Raw genomic sequence first — 25,482 nt, 5'->3', positions numbered from 1 at the left:
ACATATTTCAGTTACTGACTGATGGAAAACAATCAGTTTTTTTTAAGTGAAGAAAACATGCATTTTAAACCTGTTAGAAATGTAAAAAATGAAAATCCAATAGCTAGCTAAAATGAAAATTTTGAAAAACCATAAATAGGACAGTCATGCAGGCTTAATGTAAAACCCCTTCAGTAATAATGCCTCGAATATAATCTTATATACAATCTAATTTTATTTTCATAAAGGTATTTTAGTTCAATGAATGCAATGCTGTATATAAAGCTATCAAGAGAAAAGTGGAAAAGCTAGGCAAATCACACTTATAGAAATAAGATGTTTTCTTTGACTTCCATTCAGTCTAATAATTTTCATTAAAGAAAAATATAATGGTCAACATACTAAATGCTGACATGCACTTTTAAAAGTTTGCGTTACTGTTTTTAAGAATATTTGTACATGACATATCAGTTTTTATAATTCTAGAAAGTAAATGTAAGAGTGAAAATGAGTATCAATGTCTAAATTTATCATTTTATTTATGTCCCTACAAAAACAATTGGATCTGATACAGGTGGGAACAGTCAATAAATATTTAGGAAAATGGGTGATAGTCTAATGAGGAACAGAACATGGGAATATTTCCCTAAAAATACTAATCCAAATTAAAGAATTCTATTCAAGTGGAGAACCTAGAAGGTCATCAACTTGACCAGGTGATCAAGGTTAACACCACCAGCAGTAAAACAGATTGACATAGTGTGCCTACAGATGTGATACTGAGAAGAATCATCATTTCCATGGTATTCCTAACAAGAAGGCATGGCCTGAGTGATGAGAAAACATCATATGGACCCAGTTCAAGGGTGATCCTACAGAATAAAATGCCTGACTTCTAAGACCACAAGGGATACCAAAAACAAGGAAAGACTAGAACTGCTCCAGATTAAAGGAGATTATGAGATATGACCATCAAATGGAATGTATTCATGGAAAGAATAGAATCTTGGACCAAGAAGGAAAAAAAGAGACATTATTTATTTAAATAGTAGGTGCAATTTAATGGTGTCTGAAGATTGGATCATATTGTGATGTCAATGTTGATTTATTGATTGGAAGGTTGTATGTTGGCTATATAAAGAGTATCTTTGTTTTGCATATTTAAAGGTGATGGAGGAAATATTATCAGTAAAAGGTATATCAGAATAAGAGAGAGCAAATGAGCTAAAAATATTACCAATTAGAAATCTGGTAAGAGGAGATGTAGGAGTTCTTTGTACTCTTATTATAATATAGGTTAAAAGTATTTCAAAAAATTAAATTTAAAAACAAACATTAATCCAGTAAATCTCCTACTTATATGACAGACAGTGAGTTGACATTCTTTTTTAAAATTGTTTTCAATTGCAGCTGACATACAATATTATAATAATTTAATGTGTACAACTCAGTGACTAGACTAGGGGTGGGCAAACTTTTTGACTCGAGGGCCACATGGGTTCTTAAACTGGACCGGAGGGCCGGAACAAAAGCATGGATGGAGTGTTTGTGTGAACTAATATAAATTCAAAGTAAACATCATTACATAAAAGGGTACGGTCTTTTTTTTTTTTTAGTTTTATTCTATAAAGAGGTAATATGCAAATTGTCCGGGACACCATAACGTCACGACTGCTCAGGAGGAGGCTGCACATGCAGGTGGGCGGGAGGGGACTGTGTGTGTGGTGAGGCAAGCCACGGATGGCGCAGGCCCGCAGAGAACAGGGCCTGCCAGCCACAGCACGCCAGAAGTCCCGTCTCTGCACATGAGCTGCAGAGGAAACACCCTTTCTGGCCACTTATTGGCTAAGCTCCCCATATGCCACTAGCAGTGTTCTTGGTAATTTGGGTAATAAAAATCCAGTAACATGATCTAGGGTTTTTCCACCTCATTCCTGGAGGGAAAAAATGAAGGTCCGCTGCTGGAGGGGCTAAGAAATGTCATATCCTGCCCTAGCCGGTTTGCCTCAGTGGATAGAGCATTGGCCTGCTGAACCGCAGGGTCTGGGTTCATTTCTGGTCAAGGTCATGTACCTAGGTTACAGGCTCCTCCCTGGCTGGGGCCCAGGTCAAGGCTCATGCAGGAGGCAGCCAATTGAAGTATCCCTCTCACTTTCCCTCTCTCTTCCATGCTGTCTAAAAATCCATGGAAAAATATCCTCAGGTGAGGATAAAAAAAAAAGAAAGAAAGTAAGAAATGTCATATCCTATGAAAGAGACATCTTAAAAATGCCTAAAGAAAGTTGTCATTTTTTTGTTGAAGGAACCGGAGTCCATGTTGATGCAAACACCTTGGCAGCAGTGGCGGCTGGCAGTGGCAGCAGTAGCGGGGTGATGGGAGCGGCGCCTTCCCCTGATCAGCCCGGTCACCTCCTGCAGAGGGCCTAAGCCATCAGTAGGACATCCCCTGAGGGCTCCCGGATTGGAGAGGGTGCAGGTCGGGCTGAGGGACTCCCCCTCCCCATGCACAAATGTCATGCACCGGGCCTCTAGTATATTATATCCCCTATGCAGTACTTTATGTCCCTGTGACTACTCCATACAAGTTGACATTTTTAACATATAAAGAATTCTTAAAAATAAGCAAGAAAAATGAGAAGACCCCCAATATAAGAAAGGAAAAAATATTTAGAATGCATTTGTCAAACAGGACACCAACAACTTACCAACAAACATATGAAAAATACAAATTTACTAATATTCAAAGAACAATAAATTTTAGAAATGATAGTCACTTTTTCACATGTCATATTAGCAAAAGTATTTAAATATAATGCTTATTGCTTCCATATAGTTTAAATTTGTCATTTGCAAAATCAAATTGTTCAGATGTTGTTCACCCAAAATACATATCTTACTTCAGTTTGGTGCTGTTCAGGGCATTTTTACTGGCTAAATTAAATGAATTTAAGCTGAAATATTCAGCAATTCATGTTTTCTGTGGAGCATTCAGCCTCCTCAAGAATAATCAAATATAATTTTACTACACCTAGAGTTTTAAATAAACAAATGGGAAAGTATAAAGGAAATATGACAGCATGTCCATCATCTCCTTTTTTCAAAAGACTAAATGAATAAAATCACTGAAAACAAAAGGCAAAATATGAATGACTTTTATCCAGCTGTTAAAAAACACATCAATATACATTTTCAACCACAAAAATATATGACTCCTCCCCAAGATTAATGGAACTCAAGTGTACATAAGAACAAAGAAAATAAGATTTCTTAAGTAATTGAGATATCATTAACTCCATTGTCATAAGGACACCAAAATAATGTTTTGCATGGCTTTCTAAAAATACATGCTTCACAGTAACTAAAGGAAATAAGACAAGTTACAAACAAGCTGAATTCTACTTTCTGTCACTTGATAATACACTATAGATAGATGATTACAATTTTTAAATGAGTCCTTTGTAAAACAATTTTAAGTGATCAATCAAAGGCCTGAAGAGCATTAAGGAAGTTTCACATTGACATCAGAAGACTAAAAGAAGAGTTTTAATACCAAAGAATTAAATATATTGCAATAACCCCTCAACATTCATCTTGGAAAAGATCACAGAAATGTCAGTGCATATCAACAAATGGCAGATTAATAAAAGAGAATTAAGTGAACTTTGATGGCACTCTAAAATTTTCCTTATGATGTTGAGTTGCATCCAAAGAGTCCAACTTTCTCCAAAAGACAAAAGAGAAAGCAATTAAAATACTATGGGACTGTTACCTCTGATACAAAACAGAATCCATTTTTCTGGTAATATAGTCACTTAAAAGTCTTTTACAAATTTGAAAGTATAAAAGAAGAAGAATCCCACCTGAATGACAGCACAACCTATAACCTTGCTAGGAATAAATCTAACAAAATATATGTATGCCCTTTATGGAGACAACTATACAGAAGACCAAAAAAAAAAAAAGACATGAAAGAAAATGGAGAGATAAGTCACATCATAACAAAACTGAGTATCATAAAAATGTTAATGTGTCATATATCAACCTATAAATATGATATAATTCCAATACAAATACCAATGAGATTTTTTCCATAGAACTTACCAAATTATTTCTAAAGTATATACCAAAGAATGAAGTTTCAAACATAGCAAAAAATTGTGAACAGGAAGAACAGAGACCTCAACTATCGATAGCAAGTCTTATAAAACTACAGCATTAGAGTAGTGTGGCATTGCTGCAGGTCACAAACAGATCGGTGGACCAGAATACAGGCCCCAAAACAAACCGCAGCATTTATGGAAACTCGGTATTTCATTGGGATTTGGGATTTGGCACTGATGCACGCGGTATTACATTTGGCAGTACAAATCAGGGGGGAAAGAATGGGTTGCTGGGTAAATGGCACTGAGACCACCACCTTCATCTGATTATACTAGACAAATGCTCCTAGATCTAAGTTTAAGATGTTGATTTCTTTTTCTTATTATAGACAGGGAAAAAAGATATTAAAATGCATCATTCATTGAATGAAGTGGGGCAGATGAAGATGGAAGGTTACAATACAGGTGTACTATTGCCCCCTTTTCAGACTCCTCATTAAAAGATCAATAACAAGCTAATCAACAGTATTTGCATGTGTATGCAGTATTCACTGCAGAGCTGAATACTGTGCTGAGATAACCTCTTCTTCAGGATGAGTGCACTGACACAAGCTCTTCAATATCCAAAGGAGAATATTCAGTAGCCTTGAAGACAGATGATTATTTTTGTTTACTTCCCAAGAGCTGCCCAAAATCATGCTACATTTTGTTTCACTTTTGTATATTAGATGATACATTTCTCACATAGGATATTTTAAATTTTCTTATTTCCCTTACATTTTCTAATTGGCTTCTCTATATTCTTTTTGGGAGGAGAAAATAACATAGTCTTTCTTCACTACCTCATTAACATAATCCCAGCCTTTAGAGATATAAATTATTGCTTTGACTGCATATCAATAAAGAATTTAGTACATCAAAAATCACCACAAACACTTTAATGCAAAGAAAACTATAGATGAGATGGAGTTAATATTAATAAATGATGCTCACTTAAATCAATAAGAAAATGAAAAGCTATATTTATAATATGAAAAAAACTGAAGTATATTACTAGTTCCAAAATTAACAGACTGATGAGACAGAAGAGAGAGAAACCAAAAATAATTTTTAACATAAATAGAAGATCCCATTTATGCTAAAGAGAGGACTTTTAGTTGAAGGGAGGGAGAAGAGTTAAATAAATGATGTTGAAATAATTACTTGTTTGAGAGAAATGTTTAGAGCCTCATTTCTTATACTAAAATAAATTTTAGATGAGTTCAAGAGTTAGATTAAAATAAACAGAAAACAATATATCTAAAAAAGGAAGACTACCTAATAACAGGCTAGGAAGAGCCATTTTTAAACAAATAATCTTCAAGGAATAAATTAGTTGGAATAATTAGCTGACAGACATAAACAATTAAGGATAGAACATTAGAGTCAATCTTTGGGTGAAAAGCCTAATTGTTACTTGATAAGTATGAGAATTTAGTCAAGTTTTTTAACCTCTGTGCCTGAATTATCTCATCTCTGAAATGAGGATAATATTAGTTGTTATCTCATAGGTTTGTTGTGAGGACTAAATGAGGATAAGTAAAATTATTTTATCTCGAGAATACAAAAACTACAAAATGTAAAATTAATGGGCATCAAACCAAACAGAAAAAAAATAATTACGCCATGTTAAAAAATTATGACACATATGAGGTTGTTAGCCATTATATGAAGAACTCATAAACTATTAAGAAAATACTACTAATAAAAAAGTAATGTTTATAAAAAGAATGTATAGGACAGCAAAGTTATTTTTAAATGTTCAATCTCACTAGCAATCAAAGAAATGAAACATACTATTTGCCAACTCAAAGTGAAAAAAAATTTAATGAGATAATGCTCATTTTTAACAAAGGTACAGTAAAACTCACATCTGCATACTTAGTGTGTAGAACTTTACATTGGTGCAAGTTTTCTTGAGGCTAATTCGACAATGTGTATTTTTTTAATGCAGAAAAAAAAAACCTATTATAACCAGTTACCCAACAAATTGCATTTCCTGGAATTTTTCCTAAGGAAACTATCAGAGATCAAGCACATACTTCATGCCGTGCACAGTGCTGCTGCATTAATTATAATTCTGAAAAATGAGAAATAATCTAAATTTCCAAAAATAGGTTAATAAAATAAATTACAGAATATCAATATGATAAATATCATAAAACCAATGCACATTTCAGAAATATCTATTTTAATAATTTTGGAAAATAAATGTAATATATCTATTTAGAATGATGTCATAATCTCCAATTTTATGCAATCTTAAAAGATTAGAAACAAATAAAATGTTAATAGTGGTTATTCTGGTAAAGTGATTATGATATTGTTTTTTCTTTTATATTTCCACTAGAGGCCCAGTGCACAAAATTCATGAATGGAGGAGGGGTGGGTCCCCCTGGGGCAGCCTGCACCCTCTCCAATCCGGGACCCCTCAGGGATGTCTGACTGTCGGGCCTAAACCCTCAGTTGGACATCCCTCTCACAATCCTGGACTGCTGGCTCCTAATCACTCACCTGCCTGCCTGCCTGGTCGCCCTTAACTGCACCCCCCTGCCAGCCTGGTCGCCCCACACAGCCTGCATATTCAGTCATTTGGTCGTCCCTCACTAACACCCCTGCCAGCCTGGTCATAGGCAGCCATCTTGTGAGGGTGTGAGGGTCAATTTGCATCTCTTTATTATATAGGATAGTTTTCAAATTTTGTACAGTGAATATGGATTAACTACATGATTAGAAGCACTGGATATGTTACTTTAAAAAACACAGCAAGGAGTGAGAAGAGACAGAAAATATGACACCAACCTCAAAACAACCCCCAAAATTGAGTATTAATAGTCTTCTTTGAGAAATTTGGGTTCAAAAAGGGAAAAGGACTTTCCCAGAGTTATCATCTGAGGAACTAATAAAGTTTGAATTAAACCCAACTCAACCAATTTTGGCTACAACCCCTTGCTGTGCCCAATGTATCAGGCACAGCTACCCACCTCCAAGAAAGGGCAATAGTATGTACCCAACCATCACTTATAGATTGATTGATTGATCAGAGCTATGACAAGACAGTTGGTGAAAGGCCATAAGCCAGTGGTTCTCAACCTTCTGGCCCTTTAAATACAATTCCTCATGTTGTGACCCAACCATAAAATTATTTTCGTTGCTACTTCATAACTGTAATGTTGCTACTGTTATGAATCGTAATGTAAATATCTGATATGCAGGATGGTCTTAGGTGACCTCTGTCAAAGGGTCGTTCGACTGCCAAAGGGGTCACGACCCACAGGTTGAGAACCGCTGCTAAGCAGACCATACTCTACGACTATAATGCAATTGTTTTCTAACTTCCATGTGTGTCTCAATTCTGAAGGACTTAAATGTTTTCTGAATAAATGAACAAATGCACAAAAATATCTTCTCTTTCAAAAAGGATTTTCAAATAAATTTTACAGTTACCATATTGACAAATAATAAAAAATATTAATTTGTTTCTTTGCCAAAACACTACTTCCTCTTAAAGTTTCTTATAAAGATAGAAATGTCAGTTTTTCAAACGTCAGAGAAGTTTAGGCTCTGTTTTTAGCAAGCACATCATACTAGCAACTAAAGAGAACCTGTATTTATGCTTTAAAAATAGCCTTTTTTCCTTTCCCTAACATTCAGAATATAAAAATCCTCTTAAGGAAAAATGTTCTTAGGAAAGTAGAACCTCTAACAGTGTCATGTTTAATTACAAGGCTTCATTATGAGGGGGAGAAGAACAAAAACTAAATATCCCTGCCAAAAGTACTTATATTGCAAAAAGTACTTATATTGTAACAATTCGTTTTATAGGTTCGATCTTTCTTTAAAAAAAGAATTCTAGGCTAATAACTAAAAATAATCTTCATTCATGTATAGGTTCTGTATATGGGATTAGGTATTAAATCATTTAGTGATGGTAAGTTTATGACTTAAAGGTAATCAGAGAAAGTTGCTATGCCCTAAAACTTAGAAATACCAACATCTTCAAAATTGGTAAAAGGAGACATAATAAAGTAATAAGAACTTACCAAAGAAAATTTCTTAAACTTTCCATTACAAAGTGAAGAAATGGTACTTAGGAAAATATTGGTACATTTACACAATGGAATACTATGCAGCTGTAAAAAAGAAGGAACTCTTACCCTTTGATATAGCATGGATGGACCTGGGGAGTATTATGATAAGTGAAATAAGCCAGTCAGAGAAAGACAAATATCACATAATCTCACTTATATGTGGAATCTAATGAACAAAATAAACTGATGAACAATGGATGCCTGCAATAGACTGACAGATCTCAGAGGGGAGGGGGTTGGGGGAACAGGAAGAGATTAACCAAAGAACATATATACATACTAGAGGCCTGGTGCACGAAATTCATGCACTGGTGGTGGAGGGGTTGTCCCTCAGCCCAGCCTGCACCCTCTCCAATCTGGGACCCCTCGGGGGATGTCCAACTGCTGGTTTAGGCCCAATTCCATTAAACTGGCAGTCGGACATCCCTCTCACAATCTGGGACCACTGGCTCCCAACAGCTCACCCGCCTGCCAGCCTGATCATCCCCTAACCACTCCCCTGCCAGCCTGACCGATGCCTAACTGCTCCCCTGCCAACCCAGTCGCCCCCAACTGCCCTCTTCTGCTGGCCATCTTGTGGCTGTGGGCGCTGCCATCTTTGAGGGCATGGCAGTCAATTAGCATATCCCCTCCTTATTGGCTGTGGGTGCAGCCATCTTTGAGGGTGGGGCAGTCAATTAGCATATTCCTTCCTTATTGGCTGTGGGCGCTGCCATCTTTGAAGGCGGGCAGTCAATTAACATATTCCCTCCTTATTGGCTGTGGGCACTGCCATCTTTGCAATGGCATGAGGGTCAATTAACATATTCCCTCTTTAATAGATAGCATATGTATAGCCCATGGACACAGACAATAGTGTGATAAAGGCCTGGGGTGGGGATTGGTTGGAGGGGGGTAGGGGAGGGATGGGGGACATCTGTAATACTGACAATAAATAAATATATATTTTTTTAATCTAAGAAAAGAACCTTTAAAAATTGCAAACTGATCATTAGTATCTACGTGAGCCAATTATTTCTAATGAGTAATTAATTTTTACTATCACATGAAAAGTAATAACACAGCAACACAGAAGTAGGAAGCATAAAAATATTAGAGCAGGAACATACCAGGTTGATTTCTTAAAATATGGGAGCTTGAGCCTCAGTAACAATTGCCTACACAACAGCCAAGGTACTGGCATTCTGTCGTCTGGAGTGAAGAAAGTAGATGCAAAGGAGCTCCAGAATGGATGCGGCAGAGGGTCTTGTCATGGCCTATGATATTGGGGGCCTGATAACTGGGCATGGAAGCCTAGAAATACCCTTGGTCCTCTGCATCATTGCCTAAGCAGGTAAATACCCACAATGTACAATGGGAGTGGATATGAGTTGGTTAGTCCATGGTTGCTACTGCAGCAGCCAACTGATTCATTTCCTGGCCCTGCAGAAAGAGTGGAATGCTGATAGGAAAGAAACGAATACCTTGCTTCTCCAGCATAAAAGGGAGAAGTGCACCCTGGCAAGTGTTGCTTTAGAGCATAGGCCCACACATCAAAAGGTCATGAGTTTGACCTGGCCAGCGTGGCTCAGTGGTTGAGCATTGGAACCAGGAACCAAGAGGTGGTGGGTTCGATTCCCGGTCAGGGCACATGCCTGGGTTGCAGGCTCAGTAACCAGTTGGGGTGTGTGCAGGAGGCAGCCAATTGATGATGTTTCTCCCTCATCGATGTTTCTATCTCTCTATCCCTCTCCCTTCCTCTTTCTCTAAAAATCAATAAAAACATATTTTTTTTAAAAAAGGGGGGTCATGAGTTTGATTCCCAGTCAAGGGCATGTACCTGGGCTGCAGGTTTGATCCTTGGCCCTGGTTGGGGTGTGGGAGGCAATCAATTGATTTGTCTCTCCCACATCCATGTTCTCTCTCTCTCTCTCTCTCTCTCTCTCTCTCTCTCTCTCTCTCTTTTCTCCTCTCTCTTTTCCTCCCTCCTTCCCTCCCTTCCACTTTCTCTAAAAATCAAAGTAAAAAATATCTTCAGCTGAGAATTAACAACAACAAAAAAAGATGTGTGTTCCATGAAATAACCTCTATAATATTAAAGTACTTCCTTCCATCACTCCATCTATACACAAATTTGGTATATATAAGAAATATGAGAAATCACATCTGCTTTCTGAGTCTTAAGTTTAATTCAGTTTCTTTGATGAACTCACCATGTCTCCTGGGTAATGATATATTATGCTTAACCACATTAGAATATATATTGCAACTTCCCTAATAATAATGGAGGCATTAAAATACACATTAAAGCTATAATTCCTTAATGATAAATAATGATATAAAAACATACTTAAAGTGAATCAATTATAAGTAAAATTTTTTTAATTACATAGAAATTGAGGTTTGAAATGTTTACTCATAAACCCAATTCTCTTTAATGGTATTTATTAAGTACAATCAAAAAGTAAAGAACATAGTAGCTGTTATGTCAGTCTGTTAATTTTGTTCACAATAAACAGTGATCATTTTAGTTCAGAACCATTAAGCCAAGCAAATATTGCCAGCAAGTTTTTACTTAGTAATGTCAAGAAAGAAAAATGGCTTAATATATGACAAGCACTCACAAATGCGAAGATACATTTTATCAGCCTCATATAGAAATACATTCTTACTCATCCCGAATGTATAATAATTAATACTAAGAAAGTAGAAAAATCTCATTTATTTCACCTCAACTTTATTAATATAGATGATTGCAAATTAAAGATAGTTTTATATTTACTTGCAAAGTCATTGCCACAAATTATGTCCATGTATGCTATTTGCAAAGCATTCAAAGTTAGAAGTATAAATAATATTTGGCTATCAGGAAAATTCCTAATAATAACTCCATGAGAACTAATTTATATACCTAAAGCGCAAGACTATTGTAAATAAGAGATAAGTACTATAAACTACAGAACACAATCCAGGTGACTATACCAATCTACACCAAAGGATGACAAAATGATTTTATTTATCCTGAAGAAACAACCGTTTTATAAAGCATGGAAGAGAATAGGGTCCTTTTAAAATTTAGGGAAATATTCTCATTCATTTTTACTTAAAATATATTTTGCTTTTCAATGAGCTATTACTGCATTCATATATCTCTCCTGTATTTCCTGTATAAATGGGTAAGAGAACCAATATCTTAGAATTCTTTCTTTACTTTTTATTTTTTCCCTTTCAAAATACAAAAGTCAGAAAAGTTATAATGATGCTCTCTTGATCTGCCTGAATGTCTTAATTCTTTCAGACATAAAGTGCCATGTATTACTATCTATTGTTTTTAGATAATACTGCTGTTGGCTAAATATACACAGAATGACTGAGGAGCCTACAAGCTTTTGTGCTGTGCTCACATGAAGTTTGTGGTCTAATTTTTAATATTAGCCCCTACTTGAAAAGCTCCATTTGAAACCAGCAACTCGAGATGGAAAGCCAAATGAGCCTTTGCTCACAGAACACCAGGACACTGCTGATGAGGTTTCCAGTAGCTTCGTCATGTCACTGTTTGAAACTGTATTTCAGTGCCTAGGTTTGACTTACGCCCTCTTTCAATTCCGAGATGCTGTGATGTCTGCCTTTCCTACTCTTTGTCCTGCTCTGAGCTCACTTCAGATATCCTAGAATCCAGAGTGTGCCCATTAGTCTCACATGTCCAAACCAACAAAGTTGTGTGATTAGGTTTCCAGCTTTAACACAGTGCTTGAGATGTTGCTATATAGCTCATTAGTCTGAGAACTTGACTTGTAGCCGTTTTGAGGTAGTAGCTACCAGTTAGTGAAATCCTCACGCAAGAGCTAATGACATTTCAGGATAAATTAGGTGTCCTCCATCAATATAGCAACCTGAACATTTCCCGGAACATTGCCCTAGTCTGGTGAAAACTTTGTGAGGTCATTTACAATTTCCGGTGCAGTCATGATGGTCTTTCTCTCTCTTTTTTAAAATATATATTTATTTATTTCAGAGAGAAAGTGAGAGGAAGAAAGAGAGACAGAAACATCAATGATGAGAGAGTCATTGATTGGCTGCCTCCTGCACACCCCACACTGGGGACTGAGCCTGCAACCTGGGCATGTGCAAGTATCAGACCGGGACCTCCTGGTTCATAGGTTGACGCTCAACCACAGAGCCACAGTGGCCAGGCACGATGATCATTCTCTTGATCTTTCACTCATTTCTTCATCCACCAAATATATATTTAGCATCTAACTGTGTATGACAGCGTGATAAAAATGAAGTTTATAAGTTTAATGTGCAGTCATTGAAAAAAAACTTTCAAATCTAATCAAAAGTTGTTACCAACTATGTAACATTGTACACAAACACCCAGGTACACCTTGAAAAGGATTAGACAGCTACACCTCAGAGTGTTGTTATGGTGGTTACCTCCAGATTCCAGGACTTTGGGCAGTGGTGCTGGTAACAGTGCAACAGCTGGCTCTCTGTGCTCTAGAGAAGTAAGTCTAAGGTATTGGTTCATTTATCCATTTGTGTGGAAAAGATCAAAGAGAAAAATTTTTAAAGCACTTATTTAAAAAGCATTTCTCAATAAAAATGCATTTTCAAAAAAAAAAGCCCTGCTTTATAGCATTTGTTGATTTCCAAAGTATAGTAATCACACATGGTTTTCTTTCAACCTACCACAGGAATATCAAGTGGCTTACAAAGTTGCAACTCATATGCCAGTATGAGCCCTCTCCAGCACACCTCTGATTGGCTGACTTCTACTTTATGCTTTTCTTGTTTTCAAAATATCTTTACTGATAATAGTGGTATTCCCCCCCACCCAGCCCCTGGGAAAAAAACTAGGTAGTCAGGTATAGGGGTGGGGGTAGGCTCTATCTTTGTTGTGCCTTTTAAATTTTGAAGCCTGAAATGTATTGCCAAATTTTTTATTATAATTTAAAATGTTTAATCCTCGGTAAATATTTGTTACCATTGGGATCAAAAACAGTGAATATTTCTAATGTCTCATATACAATTAATACATATGTATATGTGTGAAACATTAAAGAACAATAGAAGGTGTCACATGTTAGAATGCCAAAAGGAGTGGCTCAGTTTTTAAAACTGCACTGGAGGCTAATGGGGGGAGAAATTCATTCAGCTGAAAGGTCAGTGAAGATCTGAGTAGAGCAGAGAGAAAGGAGGCGGGAGACACGCAGATGGTGAGCAGACTGGCCACTGTGCCTGGCATTTATACTCCTGCTGAATGATATCACTTTCTCCAACTCTGCCAGAGCCGGAGCAGGCACTGCCCAGGGTCTATTTCTTACTGCCTCCCTCCGACTTCATCTGGCTCCAGGGCAGGCTGCGAATCAGCCCAAATGGAGATAAGATTGGAGCCAGAGACTGACATGAAGAGCAGAGAAACGGATGCACATCAACTCTGCTAATAATATGAATGTCTCTCAGTGTTCTCCAGCAGGCACTCTGTGGTCTAACTCACCAAGCCTAATTCACAGAGGAACAGCTCCAGTTCTTGTTCTTGTGCTTCCTACCAAGCAGGCAAAACGGGCTCTGATGAAGCGCCACGACCTCACTCACCCACCTCCCAAAATGAGCTTCCTGCGGCGTGCAGAAGAGCTCCCCCAGGAGCTAGGAAGAACCTATGGGGACCTGGGCCTGCACCTAACCCCTGCCAGTCAGAGGATAACAGATCAATATTCATTTTGACAGGCATTTTTCAACATTAACTCTCACAAAAAAACACACCTATCATTTGGATACTTATCACAGCAGTCCAACTTGAATTCGATATTCTCAAAAGCCAAATTGAGGAAAGCAATTTACATGGTGTATTTCTTGAAGGACATGGTCCTTTTATCAGGGTTTCATACAGCAGGCACTGCTGGCGTGTTAAGCAGGAAAACCTGGTTGTACAGGATTTTCAGACACACAACCAAGTCCCATTTTAAAGACCTCCACTCGGAGATGCACATCACTGGCATCCCTACAGATGTGCTTTCTCCAAAGTGCATGTGGCGTGATGTCACCAGCGACAGGAAACCCTCTGAACTTGTCCCTCTAAAGATACTACATTTGCCCATAGAAGGCCATTGGGGGAATACGACTCTGGTCTCAGAACCAAGAATGGTTGCATTGTCTTAATCACCCAGCTAGGTTTCAATGTTTTCTTTGCCCTGGTTTACATAATTCATTTTATTTGCATCTTGTTGCCCCAAAGATATCTCTATAAGCCACCTTAAATTTTTTGTGTGAAAGAAAGCAGAGAATAAATAAATGACAAAGGAAATGACGAGACAAAGAGATGGGTGAGATTGAGACCAAAGGAAGAACAATAACTTCAGCAACAATAATGGGAAAAAAGAACAACATGAACCATAACACAAGGTCTGTCAGGGTGACGGGAGGTTAGGAGATGTCACAGTGGACGTGTAAAAACACTGGACTCAAGAATCAGAAGAAGTGGGTTTGGGTCCTGACTCTGTCACTATCAACTACATGATTCCATAAAGCCTGAGTGTAAGCAGAGAGAGGGTGACTAGGAACCCCGCTCTTCCTGTCCTCTTGCTATATTATGTTCTCCATATACATTTGCTTCTGTTTGCCCTTTAGTGTTTAGTAAAGATTTGCAAAGTCCAAGGTGGCCTTGTCTCTGATGAGAGAAACCAAGAAACTTCTGATTGCCCCTGAAAAGGATCATTAACACCTTCGTATACATAAAGCACATTACATACTTAAACTCTTTCATCTTCACAGCAACCTATAAAGTAGCTACTATTATCCTCATTTTACAGATGAGAAAAGTGAGGTGCAGAGAGGTGATGGGATTTGCCCAAGGTCCACAGATAGTAAGGGGTCGTGCAGGTACTCACAATGATGAACGTGAAGAAAGTTTCATTGGCAGAAGTGGAGTTATTCTTTCAGGAAGGAATGAATCGTTTTAAGTTGCTTGGTATTATTTAATAGCAATTTATGTGTATGCCAGGTGACAGGAATGAATTTCTTTTGGCTCCTACCCATTAGTCCCACCTGCTCTCCTATTCATGCTTCTGCACGTGGGAGAGGCTGGGAAATACTAGACAGCATTCTGATTTAACTCGCATTCAAGGACACAGCTTCAACCGCTGCAATCCACAACTGTATTGAACAAAAAGTTTCCTGTCAGGGCTAAAATTCTAAGACTATTAAACTCAAAACCCAGGCAATTTCCTAAAGAAACAGAAAATAGTGTTTTTGAATAGAAGTAATCACAAATAACAAGTACGTTTGACATTGAGGAAGGTGTCTCATGAGGAATTTAGTGACTGCTAAATTTGTTTTAGGAATGGTGACTTCTGTGTGCTCTTAGCAACATCAAAAGCAGCTCCTTCTGCTTTGGGGCAGATCTCCATGACTTCTGTTTGTGATTTTGCATAATATAGCACAATTATTCTAGCTGTTTATGCCAATCTTGGATATAGCATGTCTTGCTTTTGTTTACTTCTCTTTCATGTGCTCATTTAACCAGATGTAATAAAAACACAGGAAACCCCAGCAGCCACACTTACCTGTGATCCAAGTGGTGAATGGAGAGAATAACTCCGGAATTTAGGTGGGTCTGTTTTAGGGTCACCAAAATAGTAAACTCATGTTTATTTCTCAGCTTCTGAAAGAACTGGTCCGCTGTGGCAGTGGATGCTTTTATACTTCTGGGAGTGTCTGAAAGAGAAACATACACTAAATCGACTAGAATTTGGTTTTACAAAGTGCCCTTTAGATGCAACATCTTTCAAGAAACAATGATAAATACCAAGTTTCTGACTTCCCTGATAAACTCTTTCAACAAGACTTTAGGCTACTTATAACCAGACAGTAAACCACCAAATTACTCAGCTTGTGTTTCAGGAATCTCTTTTCCAAAATGTCACTGTTGAGGTAAAGAATCAAAGAACCCAGTTTGAAAAAGAAAGTACATTCTCAAGTTTTCTCCTTGTACACTTCCTATATCCTGGACACTACCACCACATCAGTGTCAACAGTGAACAAAGAAGATGTACTTTCTAGACAGGGACCTAAAAGACCACGATGAAGACATTTAGTTTTTCCGACACCTCATGACAGAAAATTGGATTTAAATCTATGTGCCATGTTCCACAGTGATGTCTTTAGCCAGAAGGTTTTCTCTAAATAGATTGTTTAAAAGATCATTGTAATTAGTCACTCTCAGCCTTCTGTGAAGTGGATGAAACATTAAGATCAAATTATCTTACCATATTTGTGGAAAGACTGTCATAGAACTTAATTCCCATGTGCCTCTCTTCTGGCTTAGAGAAAGCCTAGCCAAGGGAGTGCAGAGACCTGTGCCCAGCACTTCCACCTGGCATAGCCTTGCACTCCAGCCTTACCACCCAAAGGATATAGGGAAACACATAGGGAGAGAAATGGACTCAGTGGACAGGAAAAAAACATCTAAGCCATCTGCTAACTGAGCATAAGGCTCTCCTATTCACAGTGTGTGCAAAGGACTTATGGAGCCAGAAATTGTTTTGTTTTGGTTTTTCTTGTGATCAAATCATTCTCCTATTTTCCATGCTTTAGACTAGGTAGACTAGTTAAGTAGTTCTCAGTGGAGGAACCACTGGCATTTGGAGAGAACAATCCCTCCTCATGCTAAACTGTCCCATGAACTGCAGAACATTTAGCATGCCTGGGTGCCAGCCCAGGAATGCCAGTGGCACCCAACCCCCAGTCACGGGACAACTCAGAGTTCTCTCGCGCCTTTCCGAGCATTCTTTGGGAGCAGTGCAGCAGGAATCTCACTGAGAACCACAACCTTCATGAAACGGATTATAGGATTAATCCAAAACTGCCCAACATTCTAGCCCTATACATTTCAGGAATAAAGATGTAATCGCCTGGTCTGTACCCATCACTGGGATTATGCAGATGTGGAGAAGCCCTCAAGATACCCATAGAATCTCAGAGGGAAGGCAGGGGAGGGGGGGTGGGTGGGTGGTAAGAAATCAACCAAGAACTTGTATGCATATATGCATAACCCAGGGACACAGACAATAGGGTGGTGAAGGCCCGGGGTGCGAGGTGGGGGTGGGCTATAAGGGGTAAATGGGGAGGGAGACATATTTTCAACAATAAAGATTTAATTTAAAAGAATAAAAAAATAAATGATACCCATAGACTAGAGGAAGGAACAGATAATCCCAATACAATGAAGGAAATGCTGTCACACAGGGGGCACAAAGTGTTGTGGGATCATGGAGGGAAAAGCAGCTAACATCATCTAGCAGTGGTTCTCAACCTTCTGGCCCTTTAAATACAGTTCCTCATGTTGTGACCCAACCATAAAATTATTTTCATTGCTACTTCATAACTGTAATGTTGCTACTGTTATGAATCGTAATGTAAATATCTGATATGCAGGATGGTCTTAGGCGACCCCTGTGAAAGGGTCGTTCGACCGCCAAAGGGGTCGCGACCCACAGGTTGAGAACCGCTGAAAGGGAAGGCTCCCATAAAATAGATGGCATTTGATCATGGATGCACCAGCTACCAAGGAGAGGGAAAAGCATTCCGGTCATAGGACTGGCTTGTGAAAAAGCAGAGTGTTGTGGAAGGGCATGCCATGTCTAAAACAGTGACTAGCAGCCATCGCGGACGGACGGGAGAGGAAAGCTGGGCTTGGCTGGCGCGACCTCCTGTGCCTATGGAATGGACACCTGTCGTTGCTTCTGTCACCATCATCAATTTAGCCTCTTGGTTAAAAATATATATATATATATAAAGAACACGTATTCACCCTCCCCACTCTTAACCTATAACTTCCTCCAAGCTGAAAGTACCCGGACCAATCAGCAATCAGCGCATCACTTACTCATGTCCACAGTATTCCAAGCAGGAATGGGCACCTGTCCAGGGCAATGAAGTCAGGCCCAGGGTATTTGCTCAAAGTTTTAGGAAAAAGAAACTTCCTCCGTTCCGATATTCACAATTCCAATATTTAACAATGACCTGCAATATCTGCCATAATCAATGTAGTGGTTTTAAACCCACATTCCATGCTGTTCTCGCAAAGCCCTGGAAACTGGATGGGGCCACAATTCCTGTTTCCTTTCTCCATGAGCCAAGGAACACTCCTGGGATTCACCCAAAGGCACGCAGCATGCTACAGGTATAACGGGGGTGACCATTTCTGGCCCAGTATTATTTCCTCTAAACTGCACCACCTCCGACCATGGCATTCTTTATCAGTGCTCTACTGCCACTCACAGAGAGAAAGGCAAAGACGAGAGCAAGACCACAGAAAACGATTCAGGAAAAAGTAATTATATAAGATAACATTTTTAGTTCCGTAAGTCACTAGCTTAGAAGTGATTTTAAGAAAGGTCACTTTCCCCATTTGCGTTTCTGCTTCCAATTTGTAAAATTAGCACTCCTGCCTTCTATTTTCATCTCGAGGATTATATAATGTTCAGAGGGACTTCTGGGTTCCTGTGGTTATTACTATACAACCTGATTCTGTTCCTCACCAGAAAATCAAGTCAAGGAAATGACCATGTGAGAATGAACTTTACTTCATTTCAGTTTTCAGAATTAATCATTTAATTCGGGTATGTATTATGCAATTTCTCAACAAGGCCTCCTGTTAGGAACAAGCATAGAAAATAAAGCATAGAGGTTATCAGAACACACTCTGAGGTCCCAATGCCAGCTACAGAGATTACGCTAGCTCGGGCAGCATGTAAACACCATGTGTTGGCAATTAGGACTACGATACTGATTAGTGTTACTCTTACATGCAGTGAGACTATGGAACCCACTAAGACTACCAAAAGCCATAATACCATTGTGGCAATATTCTGAGCTCACTTTCAGTCTCGCTATTCCAAACTCAGTCACAAAATATCAGTTTACACATTTGAAAATGGACATAAAATGTTTTGGCAATCAAATTATTCTTAAGATAAAATCCTGCCTACTACTCTCTGTTTCTAGATAACTACAAATGATCATTCTTTTATGGACAAAAATCAATGTAAACTGTATTTCTTTTTAAAGAAGAACTGAAAAAGGCTGACAAAATTGCCACTTCAGAGAAAAGCGGGCTGAGAAAAAGAGCCTGTAAATGCTACTACGAAGACCTACAGGAAAACTTAGCAACATGCCCATGCTGCATTGGATCCTTCTAATTGGAGAACTGCTTGACGTTAAAAGTTTGTCTCAACATTTTCCATTTTTATTGTGTGCAGAGACTAAAAATCCCACTGAGAAAACAACTAGTGGCATTTTAAAGCACTTGTTAATATATAATGAAGCTCAAAAGCAATTAGATCAAATATTCCTTTTTAGTCATGGGACTACCAGGATGGAGTGATGAGTTCATGTAGGGATGTAGTAAGAATTTCTAGACATTTAAACAACATGTTATGAATGACCCATATAAGAGGAGAAAGAGGAGAGGGGGGAGGGGGGAGGAAGAGGAAGAGAGAGAATACTGGTAATTCTAAAATAGGCTAATAGCCCTGGCCAGTGTTGCTCAGTGATTAGAGCATCAGCCCACAGACAGAGGGGTCGATGGTTCCATTTGGGTCAAGAGCGTATGAGAGGCAACCAATCATATGTCTCTCTCACATGGATTTCTCTCTCTCTCTTTCTCTTTCTCTGTCTCTCCCCCTCCCTTCCACTATCTCCAAAAAAATCACTGGAAAAAATATCCTCTGGTTTGACAAAAATAATAAAAATGAAATAGGCTGATAGACTGTAGCTCAATGCAATTATGTATGTGATAGCAAATATGGGTGTTTACTGAAAAAGGGAGTCAGAGTGGAGCTTTTAAAAGCAGTTGAAGTGCATTAGTAGTAAAAGTAAAGAGAAGGGATTTGTTCATCTTTCAGTACCAAAGAAATTGGTAAGAATTTTCTTTTGCACTTAAACTGCATCACTACAATTGCCATCATGAATTAAATAAGCCTCTGCCCACTGACAGGTCTCTATCCCATCTGCAGGGTGTAGAAACCTCAATTGATTTCCTCCCACATAACCAGACTAATAAAAGTACCATGTTCAAATTCAATTATAAAAACAGTCTAATCCCAGGCATGGTGCATTTGATTGAGAATGTTTCCACTCACCAAATTTGTTTCAGTCTCTGACTATGAAAGGTTGTTGTCTTCTAAATTCAGGTTATAAATATACCAAATTAGAACTATTGTTATAGTTATTGTCCATTGCTCTTACTCTCCCTTCAATATATCCATGTCTTTAGAGTGCAAACTTTCAAGGCAAAATAATAGTAACAATCTTAAAAACCATTAAAATTTTATTAATGCTGCATATGCGGTTTGCAAAGTCCTTAAACATAAACAATCTCATTTAAGCTTCACAGCACATGGAATAAATAGGATTATTTGGTCCATCTAAATAGAAATTACCAGTGAGGGGAGAAAGGCACAGGGAAGCCAAGACACTTGAGATTATCACTGTAAGTGATTCAAAATCAGAGGTCACTTTTATGAACTGACTATATGGGGAACTTGGTTGGAAACCTCGGAGACTCCCAGGTGAAATTTGAAACTGGCCCCAGGACATAAGGGCAAAGAGAGACTGAATAAATAGGCAGGCCACTCCAGATTGGTAGGCAGCCGATTTAATATGCAAGGGAATTTACATATGAGACTTGTCTTGGAGGCTGAAAGACAAGTAGAACTCTGTCCGTGCCCACAAGAATCTTAAAAGTTTATATACAACCATTAACTGGTTTCAGTCACATATTCAGTCAAGATGGTCTCAACAACACATTGTTCTCTCAAAGTTGTGTCTTTGAAACCGGCTTCTACTGTGGGAATGGTGGCGAGAACATGCCTTCCTAGGACAGTGAAGGCGGTGAGAAGCCTCCAGTTGCCTGTATTCAGCTCAAGAGTCAACTAGCAGCCATGTCCTCTCAATGACCTCCTCCAACAGAACTATCAAAGCAATTATGATAGGAGATAGGAATGAACCCACCAAATTCAAATGGTAGAGCCAGGATCCCAACTGAGGCCAATGTGTTTCCTATTATTACACAACTAGAGGCCCAGTGCACGGATTCATGCACAGGTGGGGTCCAGCTGGCCCACCCGCCAGCAGGGGGGAGGGACAGTGGGCAGTTGGCCGGCCAGCCTTGCCCCCAATTGAGGTGTTGGGGGCCTCTCAGGGCTCAGATCAGGCTGGTTAGCTGCCGCAGTGTGCATGATAGCCACCGGTCATTCCAGTTGTTCTGGTCATTCCACCATTTTGGTCACTGAACTTTTACATATAGAGATAATATCTATATATATAAAAAGCCAGCGACCATAACACCATAACATCGATTGCTATGACACCCACTGTGGCCAGCAAAACAGCCTGATCAGGGACTGGGGCCAGCCGGCCAACCTTGCGGCCCCACCCCCCTGCTGGCTGCCCTTGATTGAACTATCCCACCCCATCAAGGGCAGGGCCTGCAGGCCAAAAGACCCCTTGCTCCCTGGCCAGCCCTGCCCATGATTGGCCCACCCCACCACAACAGGCTCACAGCCCCTCCCCACATCTGGCCCCACCCCCAGGTTGATGGGGGCCCAATAGGGGCGGGGCTGGTTGGCCAACCTCCTGCAGCCCCTCACTCCAGCCACCCCCACCCCCAATGGGCCCCACCACCCTGATCAGCCGGCAGCCCCTCCTCCTGGTTGGCCCTGCCCCTGATCGCACCCCCACCTCAATAGGGGGTGGGTACAGCCAGCCAACCTTCCGCAGCCCTTCCCCCCAGTCAGTCCCACCCCCTATGAGCTCCCACCACCCTGATCAGCCCACAGCCCCTCCCCCTGGATGGCCCTGCCCCTGATCACCCCCACTTCAATGAGGGGCAGGGCCGGCCAGCCAACCACCCATGGCCCCTCCTCCAGGCTGGTAGCCCCCGAATGACACCCCCACCCAATTCGGGGGTGGGGATGGCCAGCCCACCACCCACAGCCCCTCCCCATGGCCGGCCCCACCCCCAATTAGCCCCCTAACCCCAATCGGAGGTGGAGCCCACCTGCCCATTGCTTGCAGCCCCTTCCTGATCAGGGCGGGCCAGCTGGCCAACTTCCCGCCATCTCCAATTGGGGCCAGGCCAGCAGGACCCCACCTGTGAACAAATTTATGCACTGGGCCTCTAGTATATAGATAATGCCCTACCAACATAATGGTGATGCACACTCTGAAGAGTAGATAAAGTTAACTTTTAAGTTAACTCATTTTAAGTTAACTTTATAAAAATATATTCTGAAGATAAATAAATACATTTATCTTGATCGCCAGAGCAATTTAGGCTTTTCAAATCTACAGAACTATTTATATCATGTAATCTCTCAGCTAGATACTCTAAACTATTGCACTACGTTTCAAAACCAAAAGCTTTTTTAAAAAATTGTTTTCAAATAATTCTTCTTAAAAAGTTATTGGGCAAAATGTATCAGCAATCCACAACTTCTTAATGGAGCAAACCTGCATCTAATGATGCCACATACCCTTTAGACCTCTGTATGCCCTTTCAATACTAGGTTAAGGACTGCAAGGATATACTATTGGAAAGTCAACATGGAAATTTCCCTACTACATTTTACTATCCTCATTAAACCCCTAAACAATCTCAAAAATGTCTCTCTCGCTGAGCATATATATATATATATATATATATATATATATATATATCTTCATGTACTATTTACAAAAATATTTTTGTCTTAATATTGTGAATATGAAGCCACATAAAAACTTACATACAGTAATAAAATCAGAAACATAAGCATCAACCATCTATTCAATAAAACAAAAACAAAAGTAGGTTCTACTCCTGGATTTAGCAACTACATGGTTGACTTTAAGCAAACCATTTATGACTCATTTGTTGGAATTTCCATTAATAATGTAGAACAAAATGTCGTCAGGATCTAGGACTACAAACAAAATGTCGCTATAATTTGGAGCTTAAAATTAAAGCATTAAAATTTTATATATAACAGTTATAATACAACGTATTAAGATCATCCATTTTGTTTATTTTGATTCCATGCTAACAAATAACTTTCTGATAACAATTTGCTTCCAGGGTACATTTTCCTTCAGAGAGAGCAGTAGAGATCAACCAATATGAGTATTCTGGTTTAGCTCACTGTTATAACCCTCGCTGTAGATTAAAATTAAACTTGGCACTTGAGTTTATAATCAGATTAATGCTTTGGGCTCCTGTGAAGCAGTTCCTCAGAATCCCACTAGTGAAATTACCAGTTGTTTTGTTACCAGTAAAATCAAGAGGATAAATGAGCGAAAACAGTATCCTCTTTATCATCTCTTCTTCCAACTGCAATTCTGCTCAAGACTAAGATCAAATCAGCAGAAATGTTAAGCAAATAACAGGAATGATGATGAATTGATGATAATGATGATGATGACAATGTTGATGCCTACCACAACTTTAATAGACTGAATGTATTCCTCTGTTGATAATGGCTCGTTATCTATATATGGCAGTCTCAATAGCATTTGAACATAAGTAACAGTCTTAAGAATCAGTAATATTGTTATATACCTGAAACTAATATAGTATTGTGTACCAACTGTAATTGAAATTTTTAAAAATTTAAACTTATATAATCTTATTAACCAATATCACCTCAATAATTTTAACTTAAATAAATAAATAAAATTTTAAATAAATTATTTTAAAAGAATCAGTAATTTGCTGGACCTTTATTTAAACCAATCCAAACAAAATATTATATCAAATTGAACCTAAATGAGAGCATACACTTTGTCAGCTATTATGTGCAAATGTTTTAAATACATAAGAAAAATTAAATTCATGAACTATCATACTTTATGAAATATGCTTCTGCCTTAACTAAAGCTAATAAAACCTCGAGTAAATAAAATGTTTACATTTATTATAAAAATAAAAAAAATAAGTTTTCACTGGCTTAGCCTTAACAGTAGATCAAAAGGCTTAGCTGTACCTTTGTATACTAATACCAGTTATTGGTATATGAGCTATTGCTTAAACTATCCAATTACTCACCTTCATATTAAGTGTATAAATGTGTGAAGTAGGTGTTTTTCCTTCTTGTAAATTATCCCACATCTAGAACCTAGCTAAATCTTAAAAACATATATAATTACTCTTTATAAAGCTATTAAGAGAGTAACTATAAATGCAAGAGAGATATATACATACTGATTTTTAAGTGAAAACTGAATCACAAGTCATTCCTATATTTTCCTTGAGGTCTAATCAAATATTCATACTGTCCCTAAGAAGTAGAAGAAGAAAAAAATGTGTTCATTCAAAAAGCTGACTATCCTTTTATCCACATATGTGCTAGTGTTTGGGGCTCAGCTACAGTAGAATTATTTGTTTAAAAAGGAGAAAACATAATAGTATCAAGGTGAGATTTCTATTATATATATTTATTGTTTGATTATACTTATTAATTGATAAGAAAAAGCAATAGAGATCTATAATATGTTTTACATCTATAAAATGTGATGGTTACAAATTCTGCAACCTCATGCACAAACAGATTCTAGCAGAATCTTTGCTGAATAGCCAAAGAGACAGAATGTAGTGCCCATCAATTATGCAGAGCTGAAGTGCTGAAATTCACAATTTCATCTTCTACCTAATAGGCCAATTTGACCTGAGACATCAATTTTGGGAGTTTGTTCTGCTTTTTTATCCTTCTTTAATGATAATAAAATCAAATTATTTTAGAATAATAAAACACCAAATATCAATTATCATGATTAATCACCCTATCAAAATTGTGCTATTTTTTAACTATTATTATTTTCACTGCAAGAAAGAAAACAGCCCTAACCGGTTTGGCTCAGTGGATAGAGCGTCGGTCTGTGGACTGGAGGGTCCCAGGTTCGATTCCGGTCAAGGGCATGTACCTTGGTTGCGGGCACATCCCCAGTGGGAGGTGTGCAGGAGGCAGCTGATCGATGTTTCTCTCTCATCGATGCTTCAAACTCTCTATCCCTCTCCCTTCCTCTCTGTAAAAAAAATCAATAAAATATATTTTTTAAAAAAGAGAAAAAAAAGAAAGAAAGAAAACAGCATTACGGTTATAAAGTATCAAAGGACACAAGGCACATATAATCAGTTCTCAATCCAGAGTTTCAGACACAAGCCCTATATCAACCCCTGCCCTTGTTTCTCTGGGCTCCGTATCTGCCTCCCCTTGGTTTCTGAGCCAGGTATAATAATGATGACAGAAAATCGAAAG

General features: G+C 38.6%; 1 protein-coding gene across 4 annotated transcripts in view; it reads right to left on the bottom strand.

Annotated features, from left to right (window-relative positions):
- The window catches only part of NELL2 (neural EGFL like 2), a 330,775-nt gene that overhangs the window by 266,192 nt on the left and 39,101 nt on the right, over positions 1-25,482 (bottom strand). For all 4 annotated transcript variants that reach the window (XM_023752259.1, XM_006086713.3, XM_023752261.1 and 1 more), the window contains one exon: positions 15,754-15,904. In XM_023752259.1, the coding sequence (XP_023608027.1) occupies positions 15,754-15,904 (151 nt within the window). The remainder of the gene's footprint in view (positions 1-15,753; positions 15,905-25,482) is intronic.

The sequence above is a fragment of the Myotis lucifugus genome, unplaced genomic scaffold (assembly GCF_000147115.1).
Source record: "Myotis lucifugus unplaced genomic scaffold, Myoluc2.0 scaffold_30, whole genome shotgun sequence".
In the NCBI taxonomy this organism is placed as follows: Eukaryota; Metazoa; Chordata; class Mammalia; order Chiroptera; family Vespertilionidae; genus Myotis; species Myotis lucifugus.
Note: the sequence above shows the minus strand (reverse complement) of the source record. Positions and strands in the feature narration are given on the sequence as shown.